At 36.6% G+C, this 13,371-nt stretch overlaps 1 protein-coding gene across 4 annotated transcripts in view; it reads left to right on the plus strand.

The window, feature by feature from the left end:
* LOC136874030 (15-hydroxyprostaglandin dehydrogenase [NAD(+)]) overlaps positions 1–13,371 on the plus strand; it is a 111,804-nt gene that overhangs the window by 35,232 nt on the left and 63,201 nt on the right. Inside the window, exon 1 of one of the 4 annotated variants that reach the window (XM_067147518.2) lies at positions 9,298–9,379. The exons of the other annotated variants lie outside the window; for them this stretch is intronic. Within the exon in view, the coding sequence (XP_067003619.2) occupies positions 9,314–9,379 (66 nt within the window). The 5' untranslated portion in view covers positions 9,298–9,313. Of the gene's footprint in view, positions 1–9,297; positions 9,380–13,371 lie in introns of those variants that run through there. 4 annotated transcript variants of the gene reach the window in all.

Below are 13,371 nucleotides of genomic sequence, written 5' to 3' on the forward strand. Positions count from 1 at the left end.
GCAATGCCTTGTGAAAGTGATCCGTAATTTTGTCATACAAAATACAATAATGGTCTACAAATGTTGTGTGCCTAATTGTAGGGGAAACTACAGTGCCAATAGCAAAGTACAGATTTCTAGATTTCCGAAAGATGAAGATCTAAAAAAGAAATGGATATGTGCAATAAAGCGCGAGAATTTCGTTCCAACGAAGTATTCAGTAGTAAGTAACTAGATACTAGGTTATGCATTTTTTATTCGCAAATGTTTTATTTCATAGTGTGTTCATATATTCATATAATCAAGAGATAGTAGTATAAGATGTCTGAAAAAATGGCTAATAGGTTAGACGGGATCTAACCTCTAACATGCATGGTGAAATTCGTTCAGGTTAGGTTAACTGATTGTCTGTAATTGCAGGTTTGTGAATTACATTTTAATCCATCCGAAATAAGGAAACATACTGAGTTTCACTGTGAGGATGGACAGCTTATAACTCTACCACTGAAGGTTCCACGACTTATCCCCAGTGCTGTTCCTTCACTTTTTCCAAATTGCCCAGCGTATTTGAGTAGTTCAAAAACGTATCGAGAAGGTCCTGAAGAGAAGAGAAGAGAAGAAGAAGAGAAAATGAAAATATCCACGCAGCAATCGAGGAGAGTGAAGTAGAATATAATTTACACAAGAATAGAATAACATTTTCTAATTTCACTGACCTGAAAGACAAGTTAAATAATCTTAACGTAGGTGAATCATGGGACATACTTCACAAAGGTGTAAATATAGTAATAGTTAAAATTGTGTTGAACCCTGAACCTGAAATAATTAGTTCTATAGTTATCAATGAAACATTGGAGGTAAGTGTATACTATAAGAACATCAAATTAGACAGTATTGGTAATTTTCATTTCCCACAGTCTGTAAAGGACCTGGATGAAATTTCAGTGCTTCTTGCAAAAGTTGACACGTTAAGTTCTGAGGTTCACAGTGCAAACAGCACTAATGACATTTTGGGTTTAGCAGCATACCTTTTGAAACAAGTCAGCATGTTAGAACCGAGACTAAAAGGACCACTTGAATTCATGATTGAACAGATTGCACTTTGGTCACACGAGAGGAGGAGTTATAGTCCTTCCTTTCTGATTTTATCTTCAATATTGCAGTCCATTTCACCCCATTGCTATGTATACCTCAGACATCTCAATTTATTGTATCTGCCTCATCCATGTACCATCAGGAGGCTTTCTTCTTCTTTAAAAGTAGATCCTGGAATAGAACAGCACGATAACAATTTCCTGAAGTATATAAGGGATAAATTTTCTGGCAATGATAGTGATAAGTTCATTGTGCTTATGATGGATGAAATTCATGTTAAACCATTAATGGACTATAAAGGTGGTAATGTTGTTGGCAAAGCATTCAATGATGAGCAGTTAGCAACAGGTGCTTATTGTTTTATGGTTTCAAGTTTGTTATCTGATTTTAAGGAAGTAGCTCACATATTACCTGTAAAATCAATTACTGGAGAATATTTGCATAGTGTACTAAGAAAAGTTATTGTAGGATTAGATTAAACAGGGTTTAAAGTTGTTTGTGTTGTTAGTGATAATAGTTCTGTAAACAGAAAATGCATGCAAATATTTTCACCTGAAAATGAATTGAAATGTGTTTATCCGCATCCTGCTGATGAGAGCAGACCACTTTTCTTTGTGTTTGATAGTGTTCACTTGCTCAAATGTGTTCGCAATAACTGGTTAAATCGAAAGGATGAGAATATGTGCATGAACTTCCCTGATTTTGAAGATAACAGTGCAATGCAGTGTGCTTCTTTTCTTACAATTAAGAAATTGTATGATCTTGAGCATGAAAAGTTCATAAAGTATGGTTATGATCTGTCTCTCAAAGCATTAAGTCCTTCATCATTTGAAAGGCAGAATGTAAAATTAGCTCTGCAAGTGTTCAATGAGAATGTTATAGAAGTGCTGAAAGTGTTAGGTGAAAAGTGTAAGCTACCATATTATAAAGAAACAGCCTCATATATCAAAATAATAATAGATTGGTGGGCTGTTGTCAATGTCAAAACACCAGGTAAAGGGGTAAGGCTCAACAACAGCTTAATGTGTCCAGTCTCTTCGAATTCAGGGGAAGGGCTTCAATATTTGAAGAAATTCCTACAATGGCTAGTAAAGTGGAGAGATCTAGGTGGAAAAGGTTCATTATCATCTGAAACAATGGCTGGTTTGATATTGACAACTGAAGGATTGTTGATGGTGATAGAATATTGTTTGTCAAAACTTAATTTTGCATATGTCCTATTAGGAAAATTTCAAACAGACATATTAGAGGACAGGTTTGGGAAATATAGGCAGCTTGCAGGAGGGCAGTACAATATTTCTGTGAGGCAGTTGTTTGAAGTTGAAAAGAAGTTATGGTTACTGCCATCACTGACTCTAAAGATAAGATCAAACGCATTTGGGGAGATTGAAGTAGATGAGTTCTCTGACCCGCCTCCTGAATCCTCTGCCTTTTTGGATTTTGATAATTCATTGTGTAAGAGCATAGATGTACGTATAAGTTTACACGATATTGAAAACTGTAACAATGACATGCCAATTTTAGTCTATTTAGCAGGTTATTGTTGCTATAGTGTCTCAAAATATTTGAAATGTGAACACTGTAAAGGAATTCTTGTTACTGAGGACTTCATTGATGCGGATGATGAGGCATATAATCTAATTAGAAATAAGAGTAGGGGTAGGCTTTTGTTCCCTGAAATGTTTATCAATGTAATAATACATAATTATCTGGTAGTAACAAAATTATGTACAGATTTTGAAACAGAGTTTCTTTTAGGAAATGATCATAGGGAGGTTGCATGTGAGAGTACAATGAAAGTTATTCATGATAAAGAACTTTTGTGGGAGCCAGATATGTGCAGTAACAGACATACATCAGAATGTGTTTGTAGATAACTGGTATGGACTTCAACAAACATTCTTTTGAATAATTATTGTAAGAAAAAAAGTTCCATGTCAAAGAATGTATTGACGAGGAAGAAACGTGTTATTTGTCAACAGGACTGAATTTCATGCAAATCTGCATTTATATAAATAAGTATGTTGTTGCTTTCAATTTTTCTTGTGGGTGGGGGACAAAATAAAACATTTATGATGAATTTCGGTATTCTGCCATTCCCTTAATTCTTGAACCTCACTTGAGTTTCAGCATTATTTAGAAACCTTGTGTATCAACTATCCCTAATTTTTTCAGAAATAGTTTCTTGAAGGTGTAAGTGACTTTTATATGAAAGAATGAGGGTTTGGGGTAATTATTTTGTGGTTTAAGTAGCCAGATCAATTAAAACATATGGTAAGATGCCATAGTGACATTATGATGATTGCCTCTATTGTCAGCCATCTTGGTTTCGTGCTAAGGCCTTATATCTAGGTGGTGTTGGCTGAGTACACTGTCCTTCCAACTGCTGGCTCTGAGCTGTCCTCATTACCATTAAAACATCTGTCCACTTGTGCACTTACAGAACCACCTCTTACCTGTACACCACATGCCAATATCACTTTCCTTTCACATACATTTTTTTTTACGAAACTTAAGATTATATTCAAATTACCATCACTGTTCCATTCTTTCGAGATCCACACAATAATTTTCTGATAATCACTGATTCCACACATTTCTTGCTGCTTGCCACTTAGGAACTTTCTCCTCAACTTTTCTGTTTCCACACAAGCCCGTACCAAATGTAAGTCATCCGCCTTATCCCCGCATAAAATAAATAATGAGTTATCTTTCCTCCTGATCCAACCCATATTTCTGTATAGCCCCAAGAGCCACCAAATTAATCCCCCTCTCCACTTCCTATCCCCAAACCTTACATTAATATTAGAGACTTGGACAACCTCATAAAATAAACTAAGAGAAGCTCTTTTCCTACATTCTTCTACCGTTTTTTACCTTTGTATGTCCTTAATTCTAGCTCTCAGAGCTCTCTGCCTACTATTTCCTTTCCCTGTCTCAGACCAAATATAACCCATTCCTACACTCTAAACATAGTTGTTAAATAATTTATCCTCGAGAATTTTGTCACTGAAATCTTAACCATCGGCAGTGCTGCGATTCTTCTCCACTTTTCCCTCTTAATGTGATCTTCCCATCCTCCTCTTCTATTTAATAGCACTCCTAAATACTCTATCTTATCTACTTCTTCTATGGTCTCTCCCTGTAATACCCAATTATTTTCCTTTTTCCTTCTCCTTTCCTTTCGTACAACTATCACCTTTGATTTATTACTGTTAATTGTTAATGCCCACTTCCCTGCAAACTCCGACAACTCCTTTAAATTTCTTGTAATACCCCTCCTGTTAAGGCCATTAGGATGACATTATCTGCGAAAATCAGTCTGGGATCTCTATTTTTTATACTACCGGCAGTGCCCATTTTTCACTCCCGTGCCCTTTCAGAATATCATTAAAGAACAGCAGAAATAACAACGACGAGAGTTTACATCCTTGTTTTAACCCGATTTTACAATCAATAGCCTCACTAATTAAATTCTCCTCTATCTTAATGCAACAATATACCTTATGTTATATCACCTCGATCGCATACCATCTTCCTTGCGACTCCCAACCTGTCTAATTTTTCTATCAGTGCCAAACGCTATTTCAAAGTCTATGGCTGCTAGGTACATACAGCCTCGTCCCCTCCTTAAGTATTTGTCTATTATCATCTTAACTGTCATAATGTTATTTATTGTCCTCCTTCCTTATGAAATCCTCCCTGGAGCGTTGGTATTATTGAATACTCTTCTGCCCAAATCGTTAACTTATTTGTCAAAACTCCTGTATAAAACTTACTCAAGGAATCTAGCATCGTTATTCCTCGATAGTTACTCGGCAAATTTTTATTTCCTTTCTTTTTGTATATCGGACAAATGATCCCATATTCCCACTCTTTAGGTATTTTACCACTATTGAAGACCTTGTTGAACAATTTTGTAATTCCCTCCCTAATCTGTCTGCATTTACATATTTATTCATAAAAATATTTATGCCATTCCTTCCTCCCGCCGATCTACTCTTCAGTTTGCCTAACACATCCTGTACTTCCTCTATAGAGATATCTTTGTCAAGTTCATATATACTAACTTCAATATTTCTACAAGAACCCCTTATCCCTTCCCCCAACTTCCAATTGTCCTTGCCGCCTAATAAAGCGCTGAGGTATATCACCCACTGCCATAATCAATCCTAGCTTTCTCGATCCTTTTCCCTTCTTTATTAATTTTGTTTATCATTTCTCATACTCTCTCCGCTTGATTTAACCTGCATTCTCTATTAATTAACTCCGTTTGTTCCATAGTCCATAGATTCTTCCTCACGACGATTTTCTTTTTGAACTCCGTCCTTAATCTACAGAAAGTCTCTCTTTCTTCATTACCTGCACTGAATCTATATATTGTCATAGCCTTATAGCTGAGCACCTTAATACTTCGCATTCCTCATTGTACCATCCACCCCTCCTCTCTTCCTTCTTTTCTGCCCTTGATCTATCCGTGCAACTCTCCTTATAGGATATTCAATTAGGTCTAAGGCTCTATCGATATTACTTTCTTTCAAGGCTACTTACCATCCGCACCTGATTAATTCTATCTCATTCTTCATGTGGTTATCCATTTCTCTTCGTGAATTCTCAGCCAATTTATATTTAGTGTAGCTCTTAACCCTCTCTACCACCCTATTTTCACCCCTCCCTTCCCCTCCACGTCTTTCTAACCACACCCCTACAGGCGCATGGTGTGATTCGACCCAATCTTCAATCTCTATCCTTAAGATTTTCCCTAGCATATCTTCCGAACAATCACACTTCTCCCTGTGCTGTAATATATGTCAATTTACCTTCTCGATCCCCCTCCCAAAACCCATTTAGAATATAGAATTTCTCTCCCTGACAAAAATCCAGTAGCCTTCCACCGTAAATGTTTTTTCCTTATCTTCTTCTTTCTACCCTGACGTCTGTCTCATCTTCTTTACTGAACATTGGCCTTAGTTCCTCTATTCTAGCATTCCAATAACCAAGTAGTAATATTCCGTCCTCTTCATACTTCCCCCTAACAACACTGGTTTCTAAAATTAGCTCCTCAAAAACTTATCATTAGCATAAGGAGATACCTTGAGGTGACTGTAAACACACGCCATACATACCTTTCTTTCTCTTGTCATCTTCCTCCCTATGTCCAGTCTTAACAAAACTACTTCATCCAACTCGTTCTCAATTTCTTCTACTAATTCACTGATCTCTTCTTTAATTAACACAACTATTCCTCCTGGCATTCATCCCTTATTACTCTGCTTATTTATTGACTTACATTTAACAGTAAACTCGCCCCAAGTTTTCTCCTTCCCTGGTGGTATCCAAGTCTCCAATAGATACTTGTCATTACATTAGGGTAAAGCAAATTTGCATCATCATATTGTTTCAACAAAGTATGTACATTTCTTAAGTCACCCATATTTTCTTCAGTGTCTGACAACGCATTACGGCATTCAAATGGGGTAACTTGGAATACAACCAGCCACACACATATGCATTTTCCTTAATTAAATCAAAACCCACAGATCACCCGTACAACAACACCTCGGCATTGAAGGTTAACTGCTACACTATACAATAAAATACGCTTATTATATTTTAAGCCAAGTAAGGTATGGGACGCGCAGGTCAGAAATTTAGGAAGTACTATAAAATATCTCTTTGTAACTGGAAGAATACATATACAAACACAATATTCACTTACATTTTCTTGTCACGCGTAAAACGGAAGAAAGACCGCGAATCCTTCTGCACTTTTTAGTTATTGCAACCAACCACAGCACATATCTTTCCACCCATATTGAGAGGAGATATAAAGGAATGAAACACACTACTATTTACTTATGCCAGCTTAATGCAAAAGCATAAAAACGCCAAAAATTTCACAAACAAATACACGTGCTCTTTTGACAGAATCAGTAACTCCAGGTCTCTCCGCCAGACAGAGCTCTAATCGCTGTCCCCCGATATCTCGCAGACTGTCGCGTATTGTCTCTACTGTATTTGTTAATACTGCATTCAGTAAACAAAAAATAAAACAGGAATTTATAATGATACCATGTTTTATTTTATTCGTAAAATTTAGGACTAATATTTACTTTCTTTGAAGGTTTAAATAAACTTCATTTACATACACTTTATACGTGCACAGCAATTATAAAACAGTACGACACTTGGATTAAAACAGTCTGCATCTGGAAACTTACTTGAAAAAATCACTTGTTGCGGTTCTCGGATCAATGGGACGGTTGGTTCTGTTTTCCAAAGACCAAGCGTTTTACAAGCGTAGTCACTCGAACTGAAGATCAGTCTCTACATTGGCTCTGTTTCTGTACTTAGTTTTTATTTGTGTAACAGCAGAAGAGGTACACAGATAGGTTGTTATGAAAAGCTTTAAACGCAGTATTTCCTTTCTATAAATTGTAGGTTATAGGGGATGTCAGTGACACAAAAGTCGATCAGAGATGTAGAGATGTGATACATTCATGGAACTTGCCGGAGCTAAACATGCCACTCCATCTCATTCTCCACCCATTTCATACTTCAATGTATTTTTCAATTTCTTTATGCCAAGATACTTCGGCTAGTTGATCTTCCTCAAGGGAGGACAGCTGATGTTCAGTTTCCAAAGAAAGGATTTCTGATCAATCAAATTTTTTCTCAACCAGAGGCGGAAAATATGGTCTGAGTGTGGATACTAGCAACTCCAAGTGTCTGACAATTACAGCAATTACACTGCCTTGTAGTATTTCTTCCTTTTCTGCTGCTAACTTGTACTATCCATCGAGCAAGTTAAGAGTTACATACACTGTATGTAAGGTTTACAACAGTGATGACATAGTTATTAAATTGAGTTTAACTTAATGGTCTACGAATTGTGTGTAAAATCTCTCTCTTTAACTACTTAAAACCTACTTTATTATTGCAGATCCTTTGTTTTATCGTCGCGGCCCCCCAGAGGTCCACGGACCACAATTTAAAAATGGCTAGTCTAGATTGTCTCGATTTTACTATTTGTATAAGATCTCCCCATTGGCAGTGTCACATCTGCAACTTTTTCTGTATAGCTAACAGATAAAACCAACCATAAAAACGTAAACATGGATTTTAGGTGAGGAATTACAAATTGTTTCAGGTCTCATGGTATAATGACAATTTGCATTTTCGTTAGTTTGCCGAAAGGGAGAAATGTAAAGCCTAATACGATATGTACAGTACTTTTCTATGGTTAGTATCTCTACGTTATATTATTGTTTCAATATAATTACTGTTATCGTTATATAACTATTATTATTTCCATTATTTAAGTGCAGTCGTTGTTATACTGTGGTAATTATAAGAAAGAACGTAACAGATTCGACGTGACAGTAACGTAGATGAGTTGCATTAGCAAATGGAGTCATTTGATTTGAGAGCTATTCCTTTTAAACGCTGGTCCACAACTAGAATATATTTAAGTCGTGAATGCAGTGGTTATTGTTTTAAGGGGAAATAAAACTGGGCAACCATCCTCTATTAACACTAATCAGAGGGAAACTTAGAAGACATGACAGTTCGAAAAATGAAGATATCAGGAAACGAAGACAAGGGCTACAAAGAGCATGAAAATTAAAGACTCCCTAGGACTCGGAAACCTAATGTCGTCGAGGTCGGAAAAGAACAAGAGTTGGCTAAGGGAAGTCGGAAAGATGAAACTCAGGAAGTCAGGAAGTGGAAGCAATGCCAAACTCATCTAGGGGAACCATGGTCGTCAACATAGACTCCATATTTCATAACTCTTTGGAGGTTTGCCTGCAGTCACTTCTTACGACCGTGGATGTGTACCCCTCCTACAGCGGGAAACTAATCTATTTTAATATGCACATTGTTTCAATGAGTGAAATTAAAGATACACTGTGGATATCATGGCTAGATTAAGGTCTCACGTGAAGGCGAATTCAAGGCCTCACTCTGTGAGCAGCCGTCGTTACACATTAATAAAAACATATATTTACGAATAACAGTACCGGTAAGTAAACAGTTGTTTAAAACCCTTTCCTGGCCAGTGGGTGATATTATTCCCACTAACTATTCTCCGCTATAGGGCCATTTGGTAACTTGATTCCCACACTTGATTTGTGCTGCCATCTGGAGTGGACATCAGAAAATCTAGAGAAAAATTCTGCTCTGGTATATTTGCAGTTTCTAGGTTGGTGGACGTGTTTGTTTACATGTGTGTAGTGTAATGGCTGCCAGGAGCGTGCATGTTTGGGAAGTGAAGAGATTTTCTGCACCAGAAAGATGGATCTTAGTAATTTTAAGCTATTTACGTTATCGTAAATTATTCTGTAGTGCTTCAGACATACATTGAGCATATTTTTTGTCCCAGCATGGGTAAATAAATAGGATTTATGTAAGCCCTAAAGGTGAAACAAAGGAATATATGTTCTTCATCTTGTCATGATTATCCATCTCCAGAATTCTTTTGTTATTGTATTTTATTTCGTCTCATTATGCTACTGAGTTCCAGAAATTCCATGAAAAGTAAAAAGTAATGTGTTCAGATTACCTTTTCAATATATAATTGTGGATGTATTATTTGTTCGGCTTTCACTTTGTACACCCCTTATTTTCTGCCTGAAATGATAGTTACAGCTATATGCAGTGTAAATTATGTATACTTCTGTGTGGTATAATATGAATGCACATGCATTCACATTCTATGTCCTGATTTGCGTGTGCTAGCATTTGCTTAATGGGAAGTATAGTTCCCAATTTTTTTTCACAGTTCCAGTGTTTGATTTTTTTAAATAGCCTCTTATTCCTTGATATTCCATCACTACAAAAACATCTTTAGTTTCCAAAAATTCATTTCTTAAATAATTTGGCCAGGAAAGGGTTAAGAATTATTTCTTCCTTCTACTGCGTTTCCCATACTCTCGTAGGATTGCGGCTGTGAACTGTATAGCACATGTAGACTCGGTCCTGTTCTACGGTCGGATGCCAATCCTATTTGGGCGAATATCCACATTATCAGCTGACCACGGCTGGTCTAGTTCCCCCCACTTCTCCGCCACACACCACCTCGGGCAAGGCCATTCAACTCACACAGACACTACAAGCACCAACAAATTCAGCAAAATATAAACTATAGATTTCTAACGTCCCTTTAAGATGCTCATTGAAACATAATTACATATTTTAATTAACTGTCTGCATTTTTTGAACCTTTCAGAAGCATCTACTGAGGTAAAAATGTTTGCTGCTGTATAATTATTCGAGAGCATTGTTAGAACACACTTACCAAATTATCTACATCTAAATGAATGTAAACAGTTTAAGAAGCAATATCTCAAAACATAGGAATGAAATGAAATGGTGTATGATTTTTAGTGCCGGGAGTATTCGAGGACATGTTCGGCTCACCAGGTGTAGGTCTTTCGATTTGACATCCGTAAGTGATCTGCGCGTCATGATGAGGATGAAATGATGATGAAGACGGCACAAACACTCAGCTCTCGTGCCAGCGAAATTAAGCAATGATGGTTAAAATTTCCGACCGTGCCGAAAATCGAACCCGGGATGCCTGTGACCAAATACCAGCATAATGAAATATATTTACATTTCTTAATTACCTTAACTTTGTCAAATTTCAGCCCTCTGACCTTGTAGGAAGTGTGAGATGGGAATGAGTGATTTTGTTGATTAGGGTAGGTATCCCGATTTTACCCCTTTAATCACAAAATATCGGAATGAAACATATTCACTTTTCCTAACTAGCTTATGAGAAACCTCTATGACAAATTACAACTCTCTAGCTTCTTAGGAAGTGTGAGAATTAAGTAATATAATTAGGGGAGTTAACTCTATTTCAATCCATCAGTCTTAATAAAAGTGAATAAAACATTCTTACTTTCCGTAATTAGCATATAAGAAACACTTATGCTAAATTTCCACCCTCTAGCGTTGTGGGAAGCGAGTGATTTAGTGATATTGTATTTAAGGAGGTTACTCAAATTTCACCACACTTTACCGAAAAACGTCGGAACAAAATCTTTATATTTCCTAATTAGCTTATAAGGAACACCTACGGCAAGTGTCTTTACTCTAGGCTAGTTGGAACTGTGAGAATTAATGATATTGTAATTAGGCTAGGTACCCTAATTTCACCTCTTTAATCACAAAACATCGGAATGAAACATCTTGACTTTTCCCAATTAGTTTATGAGCAACATCTGTACCAAATTGCAGCTCTCTGTCTTCGTAGTAGTGAGTGAGTGAATGAGTCAGTGAGTCTGTCAGTGAGTCAGTCAGTCAGTCAGTCAGTGAGTCAGAGTTTTCTCTTTTATATATAGATATAAAATATATTTTAGTGCTGTACAGTTCAGAGCACGGAATCGTGCCGGCGCATCTAGTTTCCAATAGTGCTTCTTCTTATCTATGTTGATAGAATATCCTTTAACACAGACCCTTGATGAGCCAGTCTCTTATTAGTTTGAAGTAAATTTTGGCACACAAACACTAACTTATAAACAATGATAAATTCCAAAGCAGAAGTGAAACTAGAAGGGTAGGGGGTTGTAACAATCCATTATAAATATAAATAATTTTTTCTATATCAGCAAAATTTCGTGCACTCGACTGTTCGTACTTTAATCCTGTGAATTTCGAATCACAAACTAAAGTTGATTATAAAGTGTTTTTGTAGCCTCACTATTATTGAATAATTATGATACTTATTAACCAGCTAACGTAGTTAAGGACTGTTCTTAATGCAAATACAAGTTCGATATCGGCTTACGTCGTTTGAATTTTAAAGGTATTCGGATGAGTCAGCTTAACGTCGGCGAAGATTAATGGCACGTCGCTGAACTTATTCGAGGATATTATTCTGACAGTACAATACTCGACAACTACAACCTAGTAGTAATAGTAGTAGTAGGTTGACCACTGCGGGATTTATAATATTTGTGTCTCTCTGCCAAGAGTAATAAAAGTTAGCTCCCACTAAACTGGAAGAATTTTGTTGCAAAATAATGTAAATATTAAAACAATCTTATTTAATTATTCTTTATGGTAATATTTTAATTTCAGCTCAAGATTCACCCAAATATAAGAGAATATTAACAAATGTCTGTAATAATGATAATTTTAATGCCCATATGGTCATATACCAGTACTGTTAGGTTATTGTAAATATTCAACACATAATTAACATTAATTTTATTTTACAATAATCCATAAGGACTTAGAAGCTATATTAGACTAAAATTACTCCTCCAGGCAGAATTTCGTTATGGAGGTCCCTCTTTTTGGGAACTTTAGGACGTGATATATCTTACAATGTTGACTGAAACTATCACACACACAGTCTTCACCAGGTGCATGGTAGGTTTTCCTTCTGCATAATCGGGGGTGGAAACCGTGCACTGCCATTCGTATCACCAGGTGTCGCATTTCATAGTTTTCTCCCGCTTATCTGGGAGAAGTCTTGGCTTCTGTGGCATAGCATTCCGTCTGTACATCAGTTATCTTTTGCTGTAGCTGGTTCATCATCAATCACCACTGATCTCCATTTAGGGGAGTCGCCCAGGTGGAGATTCCCTATCTGCATTTTACCTATATTTTCTTAAATAATTGCAAAGAAATTGAAAATTTATTGAACATCTCCCTTGGTAAATTATTCCAATCCCTAACTACTCTTTCTATAAACGAATATTTTCCCCAATTTGTCCTCTTAAATTCCACCTTTATCTTCATATTGTGATATTTCCTACTTTTAAAGACATCACACAAACGTTTTCGTCTACTCATGTAATTCCACCCCATCTCTCCACCGACAGCTCGGAACATACCACTTAGTCGAGCAGCTCGTCTCCTTTCTCCCAAGTCCTCCCAGCCCAAACTTTGCAACATTTTTGTAACGCTACTCTTTTGTCGTAAATCACCCAGAACATATCGAGCTGCTTTTCTATGGATTTTTCCAGTTCTCGTAACAAGTATTCCTGGTGAGGGTTCCATACACTGGAACCATACTCTAGTTGGAGTCTTACCAGAGACTTATATGCCCTCTCCTTTACATCATACCATTGCCTACTGTCAATCTCACAACATTGTCGAGATATTTTTGCAGTTGCTCACAACCTTGTAACTTATTTATTACTCTATATACTATAGCATCATCTGCAAAAGTCTTATCTCTGATTCCACTTCTATGCTCACATCATTTATATGTATATCAAAACATAAAGGTCCAATAATAGTGCCTTGAGGAATTCCCCTCTTAATGTTTACAGAATCAGA

The sequence above is a fragment of the Anabrus simplex genome, chromosome 5 (assembly GCF_040414725.1).
Source record: "Anabrus simplex isolate iqAnaSimp1 chromosome 5, ASM4041472v1, whole genome shotgun sequence".
Classification (NCBI taxonomy): Eukaryota; Metazoa; Arthropoda; class Insecta; order Orthoptera; family Tettigoniidae; genus Anabrus; species Anabrus simplex.